The sequence below is a fragment of the Linepithema humile genome, chromosome 5 (assembly GCF_040581485.1).
Source record: "Linepithema humile isolate Giens D197 chromosome 5, Lhum_UNIL_v1.0, whole genome shotgun sequence".
NCBI lineage: Eukaryota > Metazoa > Arthropoda > Insecta > Hymenoptera > Formicidae > Linepithema > Linepithema humile.
Window position 1 is genome coordinate 5,875,983 of NC_090132.1, and position 26,873 is coordinate 5,902,855.

Consider the following 26,873-nt stretch of genomic DNA (forward strand, 5'->3'; position numbering starts at 1 on the left):
AATCAAGCCGGAAAAGACGTAACGACTGCCTTACGCGCAGTAGTTCATTTCGCTACTGTAGAGCGCGCTGTACTCCATTTGACTACGTCACTTCCACCTTACACGGAACGCAAATGCTACATAAGAGGTAAATTATTTCATTTACAATAGTAATTGCATAGTAAAGATGCATAACGATTACGAAATATAATTAAAGAAGATTATAATTGCAATAAATGTGCAAATTTTTATGATATAAATAATAATACGCAAAATGATTCCTGAATGAGCTTAAGATAAACGCAATATATTTTTAGATATGTTGAAAATTCAGCACGTCGGATTTGAAATGGGTAAAACATAGTTGAGTGTATGTTTACATTTTTTGCGTGACCGCCAAACAGTTATCGCTCGCCTCACTCACATTCATGCGTAGAATGAATTATGGAATGAATGAGGTAATAATAATCAAGATCATTGTGTACGTAGAGACGTTTCGACACAAAGCGCGTTTTATATACAGTATCGTAATGAATTCGCGATGTAGATACATCCACAATTTTTGTGAAATAAAGTGTGCAACTTTTTTATTATAATACGAATAACTGACAATAAGTGCGGATTTTCAACGTACGTCGATTCTTCAATGGATCTAATGCGGTAGAGGTTATGATGGAATCTGCGGATTGAAGCAAGCTGCAATATCCTAGCTGGTGAGTAAATTATTTGTTTATTGTTAAAATATGCATATAACTTTGTGGTAATACCCATATAAACAGTTACTATTTATATTTGCTAAATATTTATTAAAATGCTTGTTAGAATATTTATTAAAACATTTATTACACATTTATACAAATTTTTAAATAATTATTTGCGCAAGTTGCGTATAATAGTTATGTTTTAGCCAATATAAAATAATTAAATATTTAAATATTATCAATGTAGATAAAATATATGATAATTTATAATAACTAAAACAATAGATATAATTTTTATAAGTACAACTTTGAGAGCGTACTTATATTAGCTAAGATACAACTGGTGAGTGAATTTATTAAGACAGAATATGTAACGAGTTAGAAACTGCAATACCTCAGCTCATATATAGAATTTTTTCTTAATTATAAATTTAATTGTTAATTATAAATTTAAATATATATATATATTATTACAATAATATATACAGAATTACAGTTACAGTATTTTTTTCTTATTATTCTTTCTCTTTTCTCTTTTTTGTTCTATTTTTTCTACTATTATACATATATTTTACATATATTTGATAAAAAAACAAAATATATAAACATGCAAGATAGTGCTATTGATTTATTATAGAGTTCATGCTTTTTGTCTAATATCATCTATTAAAATTAATTCAATATTAATCAGTATAAAAAATTTACATCAAAATTAATGGCATGCAAAATTTATTTTCATTTATGTTTTTTACTTCAACATTCACACGTGATTAAACAAATATAAAGTAATAAATGATAGTATAATAAAGAAAATAAGGGAAAAAGTGAAAAATTGAAGAAAAAAGTTAGAAGATAGAAAGATAATTTGATGCATATATAAGTATTTGTTTTTGCTTCCTTAATTAATTTATATATGAGCTTGGGTACACATCCCAGTCGCTAGAATTATTGCATATAATTGCAGGCTTTATGCCTGTTACTTTTCCTGAAAGAAACGTCCCGTTCGCTTGAAAAGTGAATGTGAAAGTAAGCGTATATTGAAATCAGTTACCAGGAACTTGGACAATCATTACAATAATTGCAGTATACATTATGCTAATATTACACACTATTTGATTCGTTTCATATCTGCTCTATCTTTATTTATAAAGTTCCACAAAAAATTTGCAAAAGAAATAAGATAAAACTTTTGAAATAGTCACACGTGCGACGGCTGATTTCTCTACTTACACAAGCGTAAGGTATTTCATGGATGTGTTAGAGGCACTGATAGTTCATAAATAATATATGTACATTGTTTGTAGATTTAGCTAAACAGCTATGCTTATACAAAGTGTTTCAAATCAACCATGTCATCTGTTCATAGTAGATTTCTGAAGTTATTTGGAAACAAAAATCTTTGATCAAAATATCAAAGCTACAATCATTTTTAAATAGGAAGTATTTAAGTTGAACAATTAGATTGTCCAACACTCACGTGTTGAGGCACGTTGCATATTGATGTTTATATCCTTATTATATGAAAAACTTTAGAAATCTGCTATTAATGAGTGATATGGTTAGTCTCAGATACCTTATTTTAGATTATTTTTTAATCTATTCTCTTAATGATATTATAAGATAAAACAAATTGAATTGACTTACCGACATGATGCCCAGTAGCGGAGTTGTATACAAGTTGATCTGTAACATAAAAAATACATTTAAATTATAGCGTTTATAATAATAATGTAACAAATAATTATTAAACATATTAAACTTTTACTTCTCTTTTTTATGCAAATATCTAAGAAAAAATTACATATTTATCGAAAAACTATAATTTTTAAAATAATAATTAATATGTTAAAAAATCTAATAACTCATAAATATTAAAAATTGCAAATCTTTGACTGAAAAATTTTGTTTCAAAGTTTCTATGTTACATTGCATAATATTTTACGTGCAATATTTTGCAAACAACAGATAACAAATAAATGATTACTTACCTAAAAGTTGCTTTGCTGGTGTCCGATGTCTTTCCTGAGTTTCTAGACGCTCAGGAAAGGCATCGCTGGAGCAACTATAGTAGGATAAGTAATTGATTATTTGTTATTTGTGATATAAAAAATATTGCACGTAAAAAATTATATCATATAACGCATATAAAAACTTTGAAATATTCAGTAAAATTCAGTAGATTTGCAATTTTTAATATTTATAGTTATTAGATTTTTTAACATATTAATTATCATTTTACAAATTATAGTTTTTTCGATAAATATAATATTCTTTCGTTAGAAATTTATATAAAAGAGATAAGTAAAAGTTAATGTGCATAATTATTATTTGTTATATGATTATTTTAAACGTTGCTATAATTTGAAATACTTTCTATGTTACAGACTAACTTGTAAACAGCTCCGCTGTTGTACATCGTCCCGGTAAGTCAATCCAATTTATTTTAATATCATTAAAAAAGGAAATTTAAAAATAATGAGAAATATACAAGGAATCTCAGATTAACCGTATTACCCGTTAATAGCAGATTTTTGAAGTTTCTCTCATATCGTAAGCATGTAAAAATCAATATGTGACATGCCTGAACACGTGAGTTTTTGACCGATTGATTAACTTTATAAATACTTTTTATTTCAAAATTATAGTAGTTTTGATATTTTGGTATATGACATTTTCGTCTTCAAATAATCTCAAAAATCTGTCAAGAAAGAATAATAAAGTTGGTCTGAGATTATTCTATTTATAGATAAAGAGCTTCAATTACGATTAAATATTTATTCAGAGAATAGTTGCAACAGTTACGATAGTTATAACATGGTTCTTTCTTCTTTTCGCATTTTTTGAATACGTTAACACAAATTAGCACAAATAAGAAAAAATCCATATGACGACCAACACGCGTTTGTCTAACATTTAAACGTAGATTCGCGTTGCGAGATGGCTTCAATAAAACGCATCGAATGAAAAACGAGAATCGTAAACCAGCTCGCAGAGCCTTCCGATATTTTTTTTCGGCAGGATACAAGTTATTACACAACGCTTGGCTCAACCCCGTTTGAAATCCCCGATGCTATTAAAATAGAAATGGGAAACCCGGCCCTCCCCCAATTCCAGCATAATATTGTGATTACGATATGCACAGACACTTTATATATACGCGCGTATACCTGCGCGAGGACTCCAGACGAGTGCCCCTTGTCCAGTATACATCCAATATCAAAATCGGCTCTTCGCGTTTCCCATACATTTATTCCTGCATAAGCGACTCTGCCTGCATCATTATTTCTTTGGCATTTAATGCATATTTTACGGAAGATTGTAACATTTTATTTTCTACAACCAATAGCGTCTCACGTATGCACGCATATATGATTGTAATTCTCGGGGCGGTATATCTGGAGTTTTTAATTGTAATCTGTTATGCTAGAATCAAAGATAAAATCACGTCAGTAACACATGACGATCAAAACGCGATTTTAATATTATAAATTAATTAATTAGCCGAAGGCATGTATGGATTCATAATGCTATACAATTTCCTTGCAAAAGTTCTGCAAAAATAGCGTGGTTAAACAATACATCATCGATTTACGCCAAGTTTTATATTGGATACGAAAATATGTCTCAGAGTGGCAGCTGCATATTTGCTGCTGCTAGAGGGTTGCTTCATGCTTGCCGTGTATTTATTCCTGCCCGCGCGCCGGTCTGTCGTTATTTCTCCAACGCCTAATATATGTTTCAGCAACACGTATCCGTTTGCTGCGTCGTTTTAAATTTCACAGCATATATATCTTGAAGTTTGCATCTCTAACAGGCGAATAAATGTTCCCTCATAATATTCCCTGTTTTATTATTTCTGCAATTTCACTCAGTTTGCATTTCTAGATTTTCTCATAAAAAAATTTCTAAAAGTTCTGTATTGAGGATTAGCTATACGAGAGAAAAGAGCATAAAAATACCGCATATGTATTGATATGCAATATAATTTCGTTTACATTGATGCGATACATACGGATACATTTTTTTTCGCCAAATAGTTTAGATCCGCAAAATTCCAGAGAATAGAGAGCGGAAAAAAGGGACACAGGCTGTTCGAAGTATACGGAATACAAAACAAAACTATCGCTTACGCGCGCAGCATCACCATAAATCCCAAGTGTATGGCTACGTAGGTCGTATTCGCGCGTGAGATAGTGCTCGGAGTGGAGAATGTATCAAAATCAGGCGCGAGGTTGCTTTATGGACGGGAACGCTCGTAAATACGCACTTCTGGTACTCCTGCTCGACTACGGAACGGCCGAGACTCCAGAGAAACTGCCTGGGTAGGTTAGGCGATAGAGAAAGGGCTACGAAATAGCTTCTACGGGATGCTAATAAAAGATAGAACCAACTAGATAAACTCGCGCGGCAATACTGCCTCTCGCCTACCCTCGCTACCGCGCCACTATTGTTTCCGGTATCGTCGTCTTCTAACCGATGCCAACGATGAGAACAATTGATTACCGAAACATGAGACTGCCAGAACTTGACCTCGAGTTCGATTTTGGTTTCTTATACTCAGTTATAACAATGTCGATTCGCGCCAACTCTGATTAATTCCCAATTTCTCATAATCGCGATTAATTAATTTTCTCCTTGATCTATATATTTTAGGCAAAATAATAATGTAAAATATAATTACGAATATATCATTAATCAGGATCAACATATTTCACAATTCTGAGGAGCTTGAATCGTCTCGATTTTCGTTTAATTTTCGTTTAAACAAAGCCCGAGAGAAATAATTATAATATAATATATACAAAGAGAAAAAACGCGTATATCACATTGTCCTGTCTATGCCTTAAAATCAGCAGTGAAAAAACTGGAAATACATTTCGAACATTAATACAAATTTTTATTATTTTTTTTTATCTCGGCAAAAAAATCGCTTTTATCGGAAAGTAATTACATACTGCATAATATATAAATGTATCTAAACCAGTAACCCTTGTTTCCATGTGTTCCGATGAAAAATTTGCGTTCCATGTTTAAAAATTAATATGAAATTTTTTATTACTTTTTATCTCGGCAAAAAATCTCTTTTATTGCAATATAAAATAATTACGTATTTTATAAAAAAAATTTTACGGGAAACGGGATACGTTACTATCCAAACCAAAAATGAAAAAATTGATCGTATATTAAATATTGTCCAGTCGATTGGCGCGCCCGGCATGCGAATTCATCGTGCGAAACAAATCTATGCCAATAAAACTCCTTCTAACATCGATTTCAGAAGGCATTAGTTTGCTAAAAAGCAGGTGCAGAGGACTTGGATTCGAAAAAACATCTCTTGATGATTTCAAGGCGTTAAGTGAACACGCGAGATCATACGCAACTCTTAAATGATGACGGTTAACAGATACGAGCTTCTGACGAGCATTTCGCACGCATCGCGAATGTAGTGCACGCGTTTACACGCACGCTCTCCGCAAAAGCGAAGTAGATTGACATTTTCAATCGCTCACGAACCGTTATTAAAACGTCATGTACACGGACGAGCGGCCGTCGCTTGACGGGAAAATTTGACTTACTGGATCTCAGCTGTCTCCCGATTGCTGGCCTCCCTTGCACGACTGTATTTTGCTTCAATCAATTACAATATGTTGGCGGCCGGCTTAACGATAAACGTACCGCGATGCGAGATAGTGAGTCTCGATAAGTCGCAGTTGACAAGAGACGGCAGTGATTATCAAGTTTACGCGACGCTTCTCGCGCTTCTTGCGCTTCCTTCGTCGCAATAAATGCATGCTAACAACCTGGAAAGCAAAGAGCTCGAGTGGATATTGATCATTTGCGCAAATTATTTTCGTACTAGTACAGCTTGTACTTCGTCAAACGCCAATTACCTACATATTTATCCGTATGTGATAGTTCGCGGATGCTGTCAAATGTAAAAAAGTACGCATCAAATTCTTGTCAAAGCTTCTATAATTTATCATTTTTTAAATAAAAGTATTATGATAATTAATATTCCTAAAATTTTATTTTAATTAAAAAATTGTAAAAATTTATGCTTATATGATTTATTGAATATATTTTATGCTTTTTATGACTTTTTTAATCAAACACACAATATGCTAGTGGCTATCGATTGTCAATGTTTTATAAGTATTTATATTTTCGCTTTTACTTGAACACGTATTTCTGTATTCGTTCTACGAAACGCTTCAATTAGCACATTACGTCAGAACTTTACATGTGTGCCGCGAAGTCGACAGTCAATAGAATTCCTTATTATAATACTTGAAGAACGAGTCGAGACTTCCCATTCTTGGCAAATAATCGACCATCTTGCACGCACCCAAGAGGACAATCATCTACAAGATGCGTCCGCTTCGAGGGTACGTTAACGATTCCCTGAAACGGTTCCTCGAACGATTTCCACCCGATTCAAAGCAGCCTGTGGAATTCCCTTACGAGCAGTAGAAACGGTTATATCTTCGGTAGTATAGACGAGAAGAATGAATCGATGCACCCGTAATCGAAATAGTTTCTCACCGCATATCAATGTAATTCATTGTTTTGGAAATTTAGAATCAAGCGATACTGAGAAAAAAGATCTGAAATTATCAAGTCATAAAATTCGTGAAATATCGTAGCATTAATTCAAACTTTTTTACATAATTCTAGATAATTATATTTTATATTAGGAAAAAAAAAAACCTTTAGAAACGCAGTGTACCTGTGAACAACATTCTACAATCAATAGTCTTCATGTTATTATTTAACGTGCCGCAATAAATTTTGCAAAAAATTTTGTTATGAATAAAATATCCAACTTGGACATCATATCGGGTAATCTACATTTTCTTAAAACGTATATTCGTCAAAAAACGAAGAGCAAGGAGGGCTTGAAGTTTCGGACATGTACCGTATGCGCTATTCTTGTTGTGAGAAGGATGGCAGGATGCAGGGGCAGGACACAAGCAGGCCGCGTGAATGCAGGGAGCAAGGTGTTAGTCCGCACGGAATTTCCTACGCTTGATGCCGGATACGAGGCTTAATTGCACCGCCACACAATGTAAATATGCCGCGTCAGTTAACCGTCGTGTGCCTACGTATACGACGCATAGAACGCACGCGCGTGAACGAAACCGGCCACTCTGTCATCTATAGTAATGCCAGTATGTCATCGCTCAACAGTATATCGTTTATAGTGAAATCTTGCAAACACACCACATCTTTCTCTTCATTTAGCATTATATGTCTTTGAATTTAATAGATTTTTTGTTTTTCCAACTTCGTCAATCGTTTCACAAATTATTTTAAAATAAAAGCTGTTATATCATCGCATCTTAACGTTACAAATTTGTAGCTAAAAGATGTGATTGTTTAAATAGACAATATACCTACAATGCACTAACTAAAATATCACAAATTTTACTCTTTATATGAACGAAATTATTGAATATTTTATGATAATCGAAACAATGATTAATTGCAATATCGAAAGGGATAAGACTGCACGTTCTTTGCGCGAAATTTCTTTAGCTGACGCTCGTATTATTTTATATAGTTTCGAACGTCTGTTACTCTCGTAGATCCAGGCCACCCGACCACGTATTCCTCTTTTCCTTTCCACGAGGCACCGATAGAGAAACGCAAACAGTATGCACGGTGACCTCGCCGTAGGAAGTTTCTAATCCCTGTGGCGGGCTAACGTTCAAATCTACCATGAGCTCGCCCAGCGGATAGTTACACCTCGGTCCAGAGATACAGGTAATGCCTGTTTACAGATATCGGGGCAAACATTAATACAGAGTAGTCTCGGCGCACACCGGAGGATTATATTATTCTTGGGCAGCCGAACGGTCACTAACTTCGCAATGAAATTCATCCTCCAGGCACGAAGATTGTTTCCATATTTGTTCTCTGTTATGTAACGAACACTCTGCAACAACCATAAATGGATTCAAACGCGATAACGAAGCTAATTCACAAATTAATTCCATTATTTATTAACGTCAAATTTTGATTGGAATTTTTACAAAGCCGCGACAAAACTTATTGCTCATATTCCGTTTAATTAATGCCACATTGTACCCATCCAAACTGAATTTTTTTTAATCGTTCGCGTATTGCAATACAGGCATTTTTGATAGGTTCAGACGTATTGATATTTCCAATTGCATAATTTAAAAGGAACCCGATGTTTGTCATTTTGTGTCATTGTCACCGAGATCGATAGTGGAGCTCAAACAATTAATTAAAGTTTCAATTTTTAATAGTACAGAATTTGCGCGCGAGATAATATTACGGCGATGTTAGACTGTTTATTTTTTGAAATTCCGACAAGAAATATACAACATACATTGTCGACGTTATAAACCTATTTCTTATCATTCGTCTTCCATCCCTTCATATGAGACTCGAAGGCCAGAGACGAAGGATCGACGGTGACAGTCGTCTCTGAAGAGCGACTGGATGGCACCGACGCGACGCACACTCGTGCAGTATCATCCCTTTCAACCCTGTACTTAGGGTGACCATCTCATTTATATAGTAAAACAGAGTCGCGCAATGGTGAAGCAGGGACGGGAGTTGAGTTTGTTTGTCGAGCAAACGTTTGCCGACGACACCGCCGGACACTGGTGCCTAGCTCGCTCTGGTCCTTGGTACAAGTCTGTCCGGACCACTGGAGGAGGGTACAGGGTGGTGGACGGGGTGGGGATTTAATACCATCTCCCAGGATGAACAGTGGTGGTCAAATAACTTTGCCAAGTGATTCCCTGCGACGGTATTAATGTGTCTGGCCCCTTCGGATTTCTGTTCTATCGCGAAACGTCGATAATCTGTAGATAATATCTTTCGTGGGTCAATCAAATAGGTTCATCGATTTTACAGCACAAATTACTTTTGTCCCTTTGTCTGTTAATTTTGTCTATTTGTTCTATTAATTTTTCAGACTGTAGATTATTAAACAAATTCTTATATCAATTCACAGTCTCTCGTTATTTTTCTTTCATTTTATATAAAAAATGTTCTTGTTAATCTTAAAATTTCTTAAGAATGCAAATACGATAGAATATTAAATCACTTGTTTTACGTATAAAATATAACAAAGCTATCGTTGGCATCGTTTCCAAAATATACGATACAAAGTTTAAACACACATGACGGGCTACGAATTCAAGATTCCATTCGTCTTATTCCAAGATCCAAACATCAAGGTCGTAAATCCATCAATAAATCCCTGCACCCTCCTCGCGGTGACCACATTTGCTTAGGGATAAGAAGCAAAGACAAGCATACGGGGGCGGAGGTGTAAGTCTGTAGGGCAGTGAGGAATGGCTCGGTCTAGCGGGCCTTTAGCCCCGGCTTAGCATGTACTGGAAACACCATCCCCTATCCTTCGTGTCGGGGCCAAGTTATACCCGCAAACAGTCGTACATTAGTGCCTGCAGGAGTCCTGCAGGATTTATAAGGGGCGCCCGCGGGCGCACGAGAGGCTATGCGGCCGTCTCCCGATGGTTAAAACTGGAAGAGACGAAGTGCGGGTAGGGGTATGGGAAAGCGAGAAGATCCGAAAGGAGGTATCATGAATGTTCTCCACGAGATTCCAGATAGCGACGTGTTGACCCATTGTTCAATTAGTAACGAATTTACCAATCTTTATAATTTTGCATAATATCTCTCATTCTTTGTTTGATTTATTAAAATTTTATTTTATTTGTTTTTTTTTTTTTTTTTTCCTTTTGACTAAACATATCTTAAAATTTGGATTATTTTCTATTAAAAAATAGCCGCTTTATGATTTAAATTGATACTAGATTTTATAATCATTTTCGCAAAATCTTTCTACTAGAAGAAAAAAATGAGAATGATGTTTTAATTAATTTGTAGTCGGCTGTTAAAGAATAGATACATAGATTCCGACCGATTGACAGCCAGCTGCTAATGCCAATTAATTAATACAATTGCATTGCAAACAGAATATATTTTTCACGAATGCTTTTTTATTGAAAATCTTATTATATTCCATAGATATCTTGGACGAAACGAGAACTTATTCTGACATTAGCAAGTCAAAGCGTAATGCCCCCTCAACTGCGCAGAAGTGTTTCCGCGCTTTAACGAGCAATTGGCACACGCCAGAAACGGACGAAACACCAACGACGAGCTTAAACTCGCTTCTGGAGTCTCTAAGAGTTCCATTCGCTACGTGAGCACGTCGCCAGAGGGTTGGATCGGCTCCGCGAGCAAGCCGCGGGGGCTTGGTGAAGGGGTTCGGTCAGGGCCGGCCGGTGGAGAGAGAATGGGGTGGTGGGTGGTGTAGCCAGTGGTCAGCACACTTGGCCGACCCTACTTCGCTAACTAGTTTAATGATATATGTTGAGCTACAAGCGCCTTGATTAATCGTTAACTAATGTTGGACCTCGTAGTGCTGCAGTACCAGCACTATCGCCAGGCAGCACCGAAGCACGCCGGGATGGGTCGTGGGGGTAGGGGGAAGGGGAGAGAGTGGCGCGGAAGACAGGAAGGGCGAAGGTTTCCACCGCAGCAGTCCTTACCCTCGTCGAATCCACTGCTCGTGAACTCGAGCGTGGCCAAACAGAAATCTAATCTCACTCAACGTAAAATTTGATTTATGACTCGCGGCCGCGTAGTAACGAAAGGAGAAAAAAAAAAAAAAATCAAGAGCGATGGAGGAAGGAAGGAAGGAAGGAAGGAAGGAAGGCGGAGAGAAGGAACGGCCAGTTCCAAGGCGTCGATGCAATTTGTTGGAGTGTCCATCGTCCTTGAGGAGAGGGGTACGCGCGGGGGAGCGCGCACGGTCCGTACGCAAATTTACGTCTCGCGAGAGACGTCCCAAAACCCTCCTCAGCCTTCTCGAATTGAATTAACTCGGCATCTTCCCCCGTCCATATTCCTGAGCTCCGCACGTGGAACATTGGTCATCCCTAATTCGCTTATGGCCCTCGATCAATTAAGTCGTCGGCCATTCGCGCAAATCCCAGTGACTCCCCTCGTCTCCCGCCTATTCTCAATGTCATGTACTTGCTCCAAGATAAAGCTCTCGCTACGCATCACAACAGAACGTTTGCTACGCGTATAGATCTGTAGACGTCTTGTTGCAGTTTAATCTCTAAAATGTCTGAAATAATTTATCTTCGAAAACGATGTATGCGGAATATTTTGAAAAACGTACATTATTATCATCGGCATAAATTCCCGTGATTTTATATCGAAATGTCATGATTAAAAAGAGCAACAGCGATTGTAAAATTTACGTGAAATATTCACCGATTTCTAATCATAGAACGAACATATTAGACGTATGTGGTTAACGTATCGCGTTACGTGAATGTTTCGTGTGGAGAGGTGCAGCGGAGAAGGTGGCTCAGAGATGCAAGACACCGTGAAATTACCAGCAGAGTCTCCCATCCCCGGAGGGGTGGGTGGGCGGTGGAACGGACTCTGTCCACTCCGCGCCCTAGGAACCACCGTCCAGGCGGGTATTTGTCTTGTCTCCTTGTTTATGAGATCCAACATTGTTATTTGGCACCGCACCGGGGAGTTCTCGGTGCCGTGCGGCCGGTAGTTTCCGGCGAGTTTCCTACTTTAAAAGGCCGCGTCCCGGTACGCGATTACGCTCTGACTTATCCGCGGTTCTTCCCGCCCCGCGATCGTCTTTAATCAAGGTCCGCCTGGACACTCACGAGATACGATTAAACTTTGCTCCAACGACGTTAGCCAATGTAAAGTTTTCAACTGGTCTATGTAGAGTTCAGTTTTTTTTAAATGCGAATGAGTATATATTTGGACAAATTTCTATTTTAATATTTCTCTTTTATTCAATAATTACGTTTAAAATCTAAATCGGTTGTGTAATGCATACAAAATACATAATTTTAAATTGTTACAAATTTTAATGACGATTTTATCGTACTGAAAATAAAGCACTTCTTTTTATCTGCTGCTTATATTAAGAAATGATAATGTGATAATGTATTAACATATTATGCACGCGAGATATCGTAAACAGATCGCAGTCTATTCAACATGTTTCAAGCATTCTTAATAATGACTGCGTGCGTTGGCGTGAAATTTCTCCAGAGAATTATTGCTATGTCAGGCCGCATTTTCAATTAAATTATCCGCTGTAATCATGGCACCTTATCATGAGCGTAATACGTTCTCGATTGCGCGGCAAACATCGAACTGGTTCGGACAATAGCGCCATATACGGCTAAGCGAATTGCAATCACGTTTCTGTGGTGCTTAGCGTTACTGTTTGCAAGATACTGTTTTAAGTCAGTCGATATAATGCCATTCACCTTGGATTATTTTAGTTTTCGAATAAAATATTTTTTCCCCAAAGAAAATTGTGGAGCGGATTTAATCACATTTTTTTTTTTTTTTTTAATGTGACAAAAAGTTTAATTATAAATGTCAATTGAGATCGGATATACAATAATGTATGATAATGTCACTAAATAAATATGATTGAACGGTAAGCATTGACAAAATCGTTAAAATTTATTGGCAAGGAGAGGAAAGATTGACAAGAGCAAAATAATTGTATCGCATATAATTGGCTTACTCTCGCATTATATCGATAAAGATCATATATCCGGAAATTTTCTTACAATGCGAACAATGATTAAATCCCTTCACAGAGCAAAATTTAACTACATGAGAAAATTAAACTCTTAATCAGAATTTCTATATAAATCCTGTTAATTTTATTAAAATGAGTGCCTGGCGATTAAATTAGTATTGACCAGATATAATGCACATTTCAAACATCGATGAGTAGATATGTGGGTCGTATTACACGCGACTCGTGTAATGCGCGTTAAATGATCGTGAAGAAACGCGTTTCCTCCTTCATGCTCGGCCATCCGCGGTTTCGTTTGATCGCATGACGTCGATGGCAATGCGAGCGAATTAAATCTGTTAAAACCATATTATTCCTTTAAAAGTGTACGCGATAAATGCATTCGTTACAAAACCCCGTCAGCGGCTATCTCGCGACGGGAGTGGAAACAGGCGTGAGGAGGGGAAACACAGAGGGTGCTGCGTCGGAATCGTATCAGGGTGGAGATTGAACGAATGACACCGTGAGCAAATTTCCGCGATCGGTAGAACAGCGAAAGCGACCGTCACCCTCAAAGAGCGTCCGGCAATTAATTTTACAAGGGCGCAAAAGGAAGCAAAAAGTAAACAGCCCGGCGCGCATCCCGGGTCCATCGTCGCGACGATGGGTTTTATATCTCCGCTAGTTGTCAGGCCAACGAGTTCTGCCTCGTTGGCCACCGCGTATAATGTCCACCGTCAATATAAGCTGTCGGATGCTTTTTCCTAAATTGACAGATTTTCAATTTAATCAAGTTCCAATCTAATGGAAAAATGCCCGATCTATCGGTCGCGCGAGTAGGTGCGCGCGCATGTATGGGTGCGTATGTACGTATATATATATCTATATATGTATATATATGTATATACATGTACATGTGTATGTGTGTGCCGATGGGGATGACGTACACATTGAGAGAATGTATGGCCGACGCGCGGAGGGGCCAGATTGAAATAATACTTTTATGTTTAATCGCAATCGAGGAGCCTGCCCGGCGACGACGCGGAACCACCCGCCGATCTCCGAGATTAATCTATTGATAAACATTCCATCACTCCGCGAATACCATGTGAGAGAAATAGACGAGCCATCGAGCGATAGAATATCTCGGCGTTTTATTCTTTTTACTTCTTCCACTTTTTTTTTATTCTTCTCTTTGCCACCCATTCCCACGTTCGTCGTTCTGACCGCGTTGCTTTACAGACGGTCGCTCGTCAAACGTACGTTTTTATTAGCTAAATCTTTTGCGACTGCCAAGCATTATTGCGTCATAAAACCTTGAATTTTTCAATTCGCGACACGCGACCCGTTGATTTCCCTTGTTCTTGAGCCGCCGACGCGATTCTTGTTGCGCCCGACACCCCCTTGCACCGTTTTATCACAAGTATCCCAGCGAATATCGTTACATCGAATGCAAACAAAACTATAATGCAGCGTGATAACCGGATTCTTTACGGTTGATTGAAGCACAGGCATCTCAGCGTGTCAAAAGCCGCGCTGCTGCGCGGCTGTTGCGCGAGATGACTTCTTGCCGGATTTTAAAAGGAGACCGCAGAGGCCGTGCGCGGGTCTGGCACAACAATAATCATAATAATTGTGAAATTCGATCGAAATGCAATTGAGTCGGTGAAATGAGCTACCAAAGTAATGAGATCCGATCCGCCGAACATTCGCGGCTCCCCTGAACCGTTTGCCTTCAATCACTTTCTTGACAGATGCATTTACGGTCGGGACTGGTGGCCATCAAGTTGGAATGCGCCTTAAGGCTGGTTACGGCGTATCGATCCATCGGACGGTCAACGCGCCGGATTCAGCTACGTGAAATTTGCGTCTTCGGGTTCGAGAGGGTCTGGATAGGGTCGCTGTTTCCGTGACAAAGCTGTAGATGGTTTGGCGGCTTCTCTCGTGTGACCGACGAAATCTTCGGGGTCATGAGTGGAGGAATATTCGTGACGATGCATCCGTTTGGCGTTTAACGGTTTCCGATCGACAGATATGTTTGCGAGATACGCGAATATTTGCATATAGATTCATCATTGCGGTCTTTGCGGTTGCGAAAGACGCTCCGTTTTGCGTTTCTCTAACATTATTGTACGATATTCTTATTTTTACATTACTGCCGGAGTCGTAAAATGAATTGTCACATTTTGCTTCAGTAGGTAATTTAAATATTTTAATTTTCACATTACGAAAAATTTGAACACGAGATATTGTTTGCACAATTTTTTACATTTCTTCCAGTCAAAGACGCCGTCGAATTTTGCGAACAACCTTGCACATCTTGCAAAATCTTGAAGGTTGCTCCTTTACATCCTCATACTTATTGGCATCGCTGAATATCCATTATTCTCCCGAGAAAGAGAGATATTCCGCAATTAAGAGGAACGGCTAATGGCATTGAAGGGATCGTTAAGAATGCCGCGTTCAAAGGTCTAATAATTTATGATCGTGGAACAGAAGTTCGAGCCACTGTGGAACTCTACGCGAGTGAACTCCCCGATGAAATCATGGATAAATTATTCCGCTGATAACTCGCGTCTTCGCGTCTCCGAGCATCGCTCACAAAGTGCGCCAGATTTATTTTCCTTTCCGATTTGGAGAATTGACAGCGCATCGATACGATAGTCACGGAGGGATTATGTACGAAACCGCGATACGATGATCGATCGCGCCTTCTTTTCGTTGCCACGCGTCCTACCGCACGGCAAGTGCGGGCGGCTTATTATCCGTGTCTTGTTACAATGTATACCTGCAGGATATTCTTTTTTTTTTTGTCAGACGCGAATGAAACATCCTTGTTCTTTTGCGCGTAAATTGCACGCTCCCTTCTCAGATCCGCGCCGGGCATTAAGTCCATGCGTGGAGTCCGGCGTGGATCCCGTGTTTGCCGAGGGGATAATAGTGTAATGGATGGACAGGGACAACGAGCTAACGGATGACTGCCGTTTTCGAGACTCTAGTCTCGGGCTGTCGTCGCATCTAGTGTCGCGGTTGTTCTCTTTTGTTACTTAATTGGCATCATTGTCGAATTCTTCGTACCGTTTGATTCTTTACGCGGAGAATACCATATGGCTTGTGTTCTGGCAATTAAGATCGTAAAGTGATACATCAACAGTGTGACTTAATTATATCATTATCAATAGAGTACTCTGTGCGTGACGCTAGAAATTATCTACAGACTTTACTACTGCGAGTTTACTCATGTCCATTTTTGCGTTTAATATTCTTCAATGTGCAGTATCATTCATTTGCATAAACATACTCTCGTGTCATTTTTAAAATTAATGAGGAACTCGGAGAAAGCGATAAGTGGGAGTTAATTGTCCCAAAGGAAAGTAGACACGTTTGACGACTAATACTTCCCGCTTGTTTGTTAAAGTTTCCCTACCAGCTAGTCCGATGTGCAAGCATCGACAAAACTGGTCCCCGTTCATCGAAGCGGATACATAAGCTACGTGCAAATATTTTCCGCTTTACGATCGTAGTCGGAGAAGTCAGCATTCTCTTGTAATATTTTACTGTCTTTTCTAATGACTTTCAATTGCCGTCGCTGCTTACAATTAATTTTACTACACAAAAAATAATTAACGATGGACTTATCAGTTTTATTAATAAATTTTTGCTCACCTGCATTTTTCGCTGATCGAAGAATGCCTCTTAATTTTACATGCATTTCTCATTCTTGTGTTTGCACACAAACAAATTTTAAATTATAAATATCAATTCATATGTTATTAGCAGTAGTATAATTATAAATAACGATTCGTTTGCGACCGATGCCGGTAAATGATTCTTTGCGCGCTGAAAATTGCTAATTGAGCTGATTTGATCAAGAAGCATATGACGGTTATTTCATCTTGTAGTTGTAACACGGAAGTCTTTCGTGCAACGCTTAGGCAAATATCGTAATGTGCAAAGATAATCGCGTACTGTTGCACGAACCTCTAGAAGCTTAAATATTCTACTTCGGATTTTTCCGCGGTTCTTAAAAAACAAATTGAATTGCATTATGAATACACGAGCGACTGTTGATTATATGATAAATTTAAATTGACATTTACAAATTAAGGATTATATTTTTATCTTTATCATCTTGCAACAATTTTTGCACTTTATTCGTTTTATATTGCAAAATGTGCCACCCGCAACTACGATGATTAACGATTTTCTTCTAAAATAATTACTTAGTAAATGTGTTACTATACTTTGCTTATAACAAGAATTTATTTTGAGCATCGTCTAAATTGGTCGGTCATCTAATTTGATTGGATAGTCTGCAGCAAAGATTTTTGTAATTTTATTTTATCAATCTAGGACGCCGATATACGCGCGAAATTCATATTATTTTATTATTCGTTCTTTTAATATATAAAATACGTATTAAATTAATATTTCTAAAAAAATTTTACTTTGTACGATTTTAAAGTTATATTGCGTAATTCGTTGTAAATGAGATCCATGATTACGTCATTCTCGCGCCAAGTCAAGTCGCTTGATATACTTTGTTTTGTATGTTAATCATATACAGGTCAGAGAGACTATTGGCCGATTTAGGTTGAGATGCGACATGGTGGCTACTTAACCGCACAATTGGTTGTCATTGACACACAAAACCGTTAGTAACACGTGTGACGATTGTCTCGACCGGCAGATATTTAGCAGCGCCGTAGTTTCTCAAACAAATCGAAGCCTAAGTCGAGTGATTGCTAAAGATTGCACATTATAAGACCGTCTATTTTGCATAATAATTAAAAATCACTAACTACATTTCTCACACCAAGCAAAAATAACTATTATAATACAAATAATAAATATTACTGGAAAAAGGACAATCAAAAACAGTTAGCTAATTTCGAACATCAATAATCGATGAGAGAGATTTCTGTACTTACTTCGCTCTTGAGATTCAATGGCACATCGCAAGGGGCGTCCAGCTCTGCCTCCGCTTTCACCTGATGAGACAGCATACTGTGGCTATGCCGGGGCGGTACGGCGGTCGCCAGCATGTTGGAATGCTGCAGATGCTGAAGACGAGGCTGGAGATGGGGCTGGTGGTGATAAGGCGGCGACAATTGGGTGTTCAGAGTGCGAAGATCAGCTGGCGGGGAAGCGGGCGCAGCGGTACTGCTCTGTTCCTCCTCGGCCGAACCCTCCGCCATGTCAGCCTTGCATCCCGGGGACTCGTAATCTGCAAATCGACCAAAACTCTCAGAGGACCGTTCTAATAGCGGGCGCGCCGCCGCGCAGCCTCTAGCACCGACGCAATCCCATTATAGCGCGAATATAATTCGCGCGTTTCGATTCAATAGCGCGAAACGGTCGTGATGCGCTAACATTATGGATTTGACATTTTCGGATTGATGCCACCTTATAAATTTCTTCGAATAAATTGAACAGCGTAAAAAAGAGTATGCACGTGATTTCTATTCTAATATATACCGAACAATTTCCATCAAACAATTACACACATATCATAATGAAATATGCATTAAAATTTGTCCGTGAAGAATCGCAGCAGCTGTATTTAATTTTTTTTTCTTTTTTATAAAGAGCAAACGAAGCAATTTGCTGCGAAAAATGAGAGGCTTTTTTAAACGATCGATATCAACTGAGATCAATTTTGGTTTTTGTCGACCGAGGGAGAGAAAACGACGACACGCATAAACAAGATGCTAATTAAACGCGCGGCATGACGCGGTGCGAAGCGCGGGACCGCATCAGCCGTATCGAACGGCAGCGCGTGCAGCTGTTAAGAATGCAGACACTGAAAATTAGAAGGAGGCTCGTTCATCTTCCAACTTCAAAGCAAAAACATTTGGTTGGCGCATCGCATCGGAGGAGAGGAAAGGCGCGCGTTGCGACGCGAGAGGCGCCGAGAGAAGTTCCAGAATAAAATCTTTCGCTAACGCGCTGCCGCCCGCAGGCATCCCGCGTTTATCCGCCTAATTATTTTTATCTAAGCGTTCAGTTAGTAAGAATTCAAGGGCAATGAAATCACTCCCGTCTGGACACGCCGCTCCCTCGTCGCTTTCTGTTCGCGTCCCCTCCTCTCTTCACCGTCTCCGCCGCCGCTCGCCCGCTTCGTCGCGCCGCGGCGGCCGTCGTATACTTGGTGAACGCAACTAATAACATCTGCTTCTATTTTTGCGCTGGCCCGAGTCCAGCGCTTTACTTTTTAAAAGCCGCGCGCCTATGACGAACGGCTGGATGGATCATCGAGCGGAAGCCCGGGCATGGGGGGCCGGGAGTGAAACGAGCCGGTTATTCTGGACAAATTATTGTCAAAGGGCGAGAAAACACCTTCTGCCTGCGAGCTACTTTGTTCCTCATAAAAGGCGTTTTATAATGGCCATCGTAAAAATATTTGATGCCGTGCTTTAAAACGGCGGTGTTTATAATAAAAGCGTTAGGTCGTTGGGTACCAAATAGACCGCTCACAAGTGCAAACTCTGGTGTTAATGTCGCCTGTTCCCTATAAATATTGGTGTCCTGATATGCGCGCGTCACACTGTACTCGTATTTGTTTAGCGACAATCGCGAAAGCTTCTTAAGATGCCAAGCGATGATTAAGCGAAATCGGGAGAAACAACGCGTCTTTTTCTGACGAAGCCGCGGGTCGCTGCCGATTGCTATGTGGCTTTGAACTTAAAATGATTATATCGTACTTCATGGAATGAGAAACAAGAAAAATGAACAAGATTTATCTTTCAGTCCGTGCGACATTGTCCACCTGTCTTCGCATTATTTTACTGTTTCGCTTTCAAGTCTCCCTATCGAGTAAGCAAGCATGCACAAGTATCTTGAACATTTATGGATTAAATTTAAATGCTACAAATTTCATTAATAAAGCTTTTAATTTCCTTTTTCATTAATAAAAAAACAATACAAATTTTACTTCAAAATTAAAGAATGTACACATATTCTTTCGATTCAGATTTCTCACTTTTCAAAAACATTTTTTTTCTATATTGTAATGTGCAATTTCTTGTGAGAATTTTATATCAAAGTTATAAATGCAAACTTAATTAGTATATTCAAATAATATATAAATAATTTTTATAAATATATATAAATATTATAATTTTTTGCAAGTATGAAGTTTTCTCAAGATATATATAAGTTTTTTCTATATTTTTTTCTATTACGATAATAAAAGCTACTATTAAAGAACAAAATTATTATGCTCTAACAATCGCCATATTTGCCTCAAATCAATTAAAACGACAAAATAAGCTGGCTCAGAATGGAGCAACCGCGACTAGACGAAGAGATCACATCGATCATCGCTGCGAGGCATTAATTTACGCAACGTGCAACGGGAGGAGCTTTGCCGCTAATTAAGCTGATTAATAAGCATTATTCGATTTTTGTGCCATAGGAGCAAATACCGATAAATGAGTTGAAGGTGAATTGTCATCGATGCTTGTTTGAAAAACCAAATTGTCATACGATAATTCCATCCTCAGACATAATATCAAACATTCCGAAAACAAAGGTAATGTTACGCGAATGCATCAAAATTGCTGCCCTCAAAAATCAGATTCTGACAATAGAGCAAAATTCGCTTTTGTAAAGATCCTATTTAATCTTTGAACGTTTCTGTTTTTTTTTTTGTTCCACAAGAACGTGCCATCTCAGAGCACAACGATATGCAACCTATCTTTTTTCCGTTTCCAGTCATTAATTCCCGTCGGAATCATATTAATCGCTGTAGGGCTGCGCCCGTGAAATTACTAGACGCTTTAACCACTGGCTGTCCAAACCGAATTCGTCCGCAGCGATTATTATATCGCGTCCTGAGGTCTAATGCCGGGTATTCCGAAAGCTAGCCAATTAGTATCGTCGATTTGGATGCTTTAATGAGAGTGCGGTTTCATTAGCGTATCGCATCGCCCTCACGGTTTGTGACTCGTGAAATAGAAGAGGAATTCTTAACCGAACGAAGATATCGCGAGTGATTATAGCGCGATCGTTCAAACGTCACCACAACCGACCGTTTGGAAATTGGTACCTTCGCCGTGCGACCTTGAAAAATGCTCTCTTTACGATCGAGATCGCATAAATCTTTCGAAAAAGGGAAGAGGCTGCCCTGAGGTTATTTCGGAGATGTTCCATATAGAAATTAAATCGGGCATTCCGTGTATGAACAATGTTTTATGCTTTGTCCAAATTAATCTTTTCAAAACTTACGACTATCGATTTCTCTCGTTTAATCGAGTTCTCCAAAACGATAAAATAAATCTCCTTTCGCAACTCTCTTTCATTAGTCGTCATTCCGGTTGCGACTTCTCCGGCTCCAGATAATCGTCCGCTGAATAAACGGTGAAAGTTCGCATAATAGAACGCGCGATTAATACGCCAAGGCGATTGATATGAGAATCACTCGAGGGTCTCCGAAGGCAATTAAAACGGGCGCATTACGCGTGGTGCTGTCATCCGGTTAGACGCAAACGCGACGCGACGCGACTCGAGGAGGAGAGGTTCTCGAAGATTGGAAGTCATCTACCTTCCAGGATTGGCTCGAAGCGACACCCATCGTTTCCCGATTTTGTCGTATTCTCTTACATTTCTCTCTGTATCTTTTTCTCGCACCAGAGCAAGCGCGCCGGTCTTTCTTTCGCGTCATCCTCTTAGCTCGCGGCATGCATCGCCATTTCGCATTATAGTTCTATAGCCGACATCGTCATCGTCGTCGTCGTCGTCGTCGTCGTCGACGTGGAGGCAGCGTCAGCAGTGTGCAATTAAGGGGTTGATTGATGTTAATTCAAAGGGTAATTAAGAATGTTGCGCATAAAAATCCGGTAATTTATGGTCATTGGGGATAATTATATGTTGACCAGCTTGTAATTGCAAGCGTTCCGTGGCCTATAGCTCGCCGTATACGCGTTCAGGGATTGCGGGTAGCTATCTAGTACGCGATGCGCGAGTGTGGCGTGGAGCGCGCGTGTATGTATGTTCCCGTACGGACTTCTTGGAGAGCGTGTGCGGGCGGGGATATACGGTCTCAGATCGCGGCTTATTATAGGGGCCAGTAGATAAGGTGGGTTTAGAAACAACCGGGCGCCTCTGGCCAGCAGCTAGTTTCTACGTAGCCGCCGACATTCTCCTCTTGGTACGACGCCGCTCGGGGCTATGAAGGTGTGTATAAACCACCTAAGCGGAGCTCCGAGGCGGTCGCGATTTACGAGGCCGATTCCCGACCGACAAGACGGCGGTTTTAGAATTCTAGGCCCGGTCCAATTCGCGCGGCGTTGCGTGGAACGGCGCAACGCACAAATCGCGGTGCTGCGTGTCTGGGGTGCTCCGCGCAGTGCTCAAGTCGAAGCTATAAATAACTGGGCGCGGATAATCGCCATATGGCCACGCATGTAGCGAACCACTGACCATTTCTTCGTAGCACTGCCGACGATGCCTGCCTTCAATTTCCCGGTAGAGTCGATTCGTTGAGAGAACTTTTCACCCGAACTGCGAATTACGTGTAACAGTATTTGCAATTTTCTTTCTCGAAGCGATAATGTCGGAGATCGAATATCTTCTGCTGGATTTCTATTTAAAAATTTGAATTCTGATAATTTGATTACCGATATAATTTCGATAAAATGTCAATCAAATATAAGATAAAATTTATTTAAAAATTTAAAAATTAAAAAAAAGTCCGAGTCTTCGATCGATGCTTCCCGCTATAGATTCAGAGATTGAATAACATACTGAAGAACATGGTGTAGCGTGGGTAACCCTCCTACTTAAAACACAGCCACTAAAATGGTCCCAGCGGGACCAGTTGGCAACCGCCCATCGCGACATTGTCCTTGCGAGTCCTTTTTTTTCACGATCTCGTAATCGACCGGGCGCCCTAATGGCAAAGCATAATCGCGGCATTGTGGCGTCTAACCGAACATTAACGTTAAAGAAAAGTAGGAAAGAAACTTGCGCGCTCTCGCGAACGTGCTCGTATACGGCCGATTCGGATTACCGGATGGGTACTCACGCCGGTTCGCTGTGATCGAGCAGTAAATGCAATATAATAAGCGCGCGATAGATTAAACCGCTTCATGCTACCCTTCTATATAGGAGTTTCGCTTCGCCGGCACGAGCGGGCATAATTAAGGCGAGCGTACAAAGAATCCCCGCCGCATCCGTGTTAGTTAATTCGCATCGACCTTTAACTCGCATACGTACATAGGCATATCGGCTAAGGTAATGGCCGTTTCGTGCGATACCATTCTGTCAGAAATCCGTGGGGCTTTGTCCCGAGTCACGAAACGCAAGGATTAAACTGAACAGCGCGCCGTTAATGCGACTGTGCGAACGCCTCGTCGAGACTACCGCACCAGTTTCGGAGTGTACGTGGCGTAAGAGTGTCTGCGTGAGCGCGTAACGCGCGCATCGACGGGCGCGAGAGTGCCCATAAATCGGCGCCGAAGAGGTTCGGCATCAACACGCGTTATCCAAGACACGATATTTTACGCCCTCATCGGAATTCTGGTTACAAACATTTTACATTATTCCCGTGAAATTCTTTTTCGAAAAAGTAATCGAAGCGAAGGCTAATCCCGTACACAGAAATGAGTTCAGCGCCCGAAAATAAAACTGTACAGGCGAAAAAGTTCTGGCAACGGCGAACATCTATATTAATCCGTGTCATTTTAATCAGAGACACGATTTCTCTGCTTTATTCAAGAAATAGCCCATCGAATGTCGCATCTCGTGAATTTGATAAAAAGTATCATTTCGTTCCGAAATTTGGCACTATAACACGAGAACGATGCTATGCCTAACGATGCCTCGCTTAAATTTCGTGCGACGTATCCTCAGAGACGCAGGAAGAATATTTCATGTTTTACGGCGCCAGCGTCGTTGGGGTTTTGTGGGATAAAAAAGTGTCAGCTCGCTGGCTAAATCAGAGCTCCGGGTGCATTAAACTCCGAATTACCACAAATAGAACTTTAACCGCACATGCCCATTATAATGGCACCCCCTGCTGAAGACGTATTTACGTACTAAACTGCCTCCGTGGCTCACGCTGAGTCGTCGGAATTAACATCTGGCCCAAAAACCTGCCGCTCGGTTCATTGGATCCCTTTTTCTCGGTCTTACAAGCGTACTCACTGTACCATCAGAAGTGCTTTCAATTATTCGTAGAAGAGAATGCCTGTTATCGTTTTACTCTACAGTCGTTTAATTATTCTGTTTTTAAAAGATTATTATTAACAATATATTTATATTGTTGTAGAAAAGAAATTAAGTATATCGTTATTTGAAGAAGAAACAAGATATATATAAATACAATTATTCGAGATATTATATACGTTTGCTTTTGGGAAAGAAAATACTGCTAATATGTTGAAGACAAAATAATTTTCAAAGTTTTACATGCAAATTAGATCTATTAAAATATCAGAATACAGTTTATCCAGCATACAAAAACATGAGTACTGGAACAACTTTCTATTTCTCGAATCATATCCCGTCCCGAGCTATTATGTGCGTGCGTGTTTCCTCATGAATTATTAGAATTAATGAGTGTACACACATTTCTTTTAATATTGCAAAGGCCAATCGTAGACATATATTTATATATAGAGAAAGAGAGAGAGAGAAAGAGAGAGAGAGAGAGAGAGAGAGAGAGAGATAAAGAGAGAGAGAGAATTTTAGAGTAATAAAATTTGTTTTGCCACTTTTTAACGCCGCAAACATTATTAAATCGCTAATGTTTCTCGCGCAAATAATGATAACATAATTCAACGCGATGTAAAATCGAACTTTTATGACAATTGTTTCATCCGGCAAGTAGTAGTATTTGAGATAATAAAGAGCTCGACTTCTCTTTGTGGCATGCACAAAGAACCAACAGAAAGGGTTAAGAGAAATTTTGTAGTGCATTTGCAGTTATACAAGCAGCAAATAACCGTTACCATTAGACTGTAGCGTGCAAAACGACGGGTAAGCATTGCGCCTTACACTTGACACACCAAGACTGCAGCAAAACTTTCCTGCCCAGAACGATTTCCGAGTCGATAATCAATGAAGATTCTCAGACGCAAAACAGAATAGCGCGGCTGTAAAGCGAGCTCCAAGTGGATAAGTTGTAGAACGAAATGTTATCGTGCGCCGGATTGTCGGCAGGGGTTGAACCGGGTAAAGGGGAAGCTTTGAATGGGGAAGCCAAGAAGGGGAAGCGAGGGTGGCGAGAATAAGAGAAAAGAGACGAAAGAGGAAGACAGAAAGAGAAAAAAGCGGAAAGATGTAAGAAGGGGACTCGTTTTCTTGACCTCGACACAAGAGACATAATAATCCTAGTGATCTTTTGCTGATTTTGTCAAATCAATATCAGCAACAAAACAGCCGGAATTTGTTAATCTTTTCTCTGTAATAACAAGTAACGTTTAATAATTTAATTACAGCAACAAACAATTGCATCTTTTCTTCGGTACATTTTCTAACGTTAATTAGAAAAATATATATTATTACCAAATAATTTCTTACGAGATACAACTCATAGCATGCGGAGATCTTAAAATAGCTTTACTGAAATTTGACGTCACTTAGCCGAGACGAAACATCTCGCTTTCTTTTGTGTCGATTCCAGAGCGCCTACAATATCGCGAGTCAAGTGTTTCCTTTGGGATTTTCTCTGCTTTCAACTCTCTACGTCTATTCCCACCGACAACGACTCGCTATGCCAGCTTCGACTATCTCACTTCCACCTCCGACGGCTAGAATTTACTGCTCTTCCTCTCTTCTGACTCCTCCAACCCTCTCTTTCACCTACCCTCCGTTTTCCCGAGGCGGCAAGCAAAGAACTCTCCTACCCTCGGGCAGCTCACACTGATTTTCCACCCTCGTCACCCTTCCCGTCCACCACCGTCACCCCCTCTTCTCTCTACCTCTGCCTCTGCCTCCTCTCCGCCCCCAGAGCTCACGCCGTCACTCGTAGTCACGCCGCCAACACGTGCTCCTGTTTACCTCTCCGGTCATATGGTACGGGAGATGACGCGACGTCGTCGTTTAATCACAAATATCTGTCGATATACATCTTACGCGGTTAAAAAAATTATATGTAATGTTTGAATTTTTTTTATCGCTCGCGTAACTCTGGTGACTGATGTCGTTTTTTTTATAAAAATTGCTTTAAAAAAGAACGTATAAGAATGTGGAGCGCTAATATATATTCATAAATAATTGGGACGTCTGCGAGGCGAGTATTACGGTACCTTGTTACTTATGAGCCATTAACAAGTCGGTTATCGGATTTTATTTCGGTCTCCTCCGCAAATTTCGATCACCTAGTTTAGGATACTTAACATAGCGTTATGCATGGATGATATCGACAAACCGTACTATTACTCGTATGCTTTGTATAGAATGAATTATTTCCGCAACATTGTGTTATCACGCGATAACTTGATTCTTGATTCTTGTTTTAATATTTATAGCAATCAATACTTCTTCTACGCTTTAAAAAACGTGCTAAATTTTTGAAACAAAATAACAGCTGTACAAGATTTTTAAAAATTATTAATTAATTAATCATATATAACTTTTAGTTCTCAATTATATCTATTTTA

General features: G+C 39.4%; 1 protein-coding gene across 9 annotated transcripts in view; it reads right to left on the reverse strand.

Annotated features, from left to right (window-relative positions):
* pdm3 (pou domain motif 3) overlaps window positions 1-26,873 on the reverse strand; it is a 292,867-nt gene that overhangs the window by 86,066 nt on the left and 179,928 nt on the right. For 6 of the 9 annotated variants that reach the window (XM_067356113.1, XM_067356108.1, XM_067356114.1 and 3 more), the window contains 2 exons: window positions 18,198-18,493; window positions 2,325-2,363 (listed from right to left, as the gene is read on the reverse strand). In XM_067356113.1, coding sequence (XP_067212214.1) covers window positions 2,325-2,363; window positions 18,198-18,493 — 335 coding nt within the window. Of the gene's footprint in view, window positions 1-2,324; window positions 2,364-2,668; window positions 2,688-18,197; window positions 18,494-26,873 lie in introns of those variants that run through there. The other 3 variants (XM_067356111.1, XM_067356112.1, XM_012363508.2) reach the window with 2 other exon arrangements.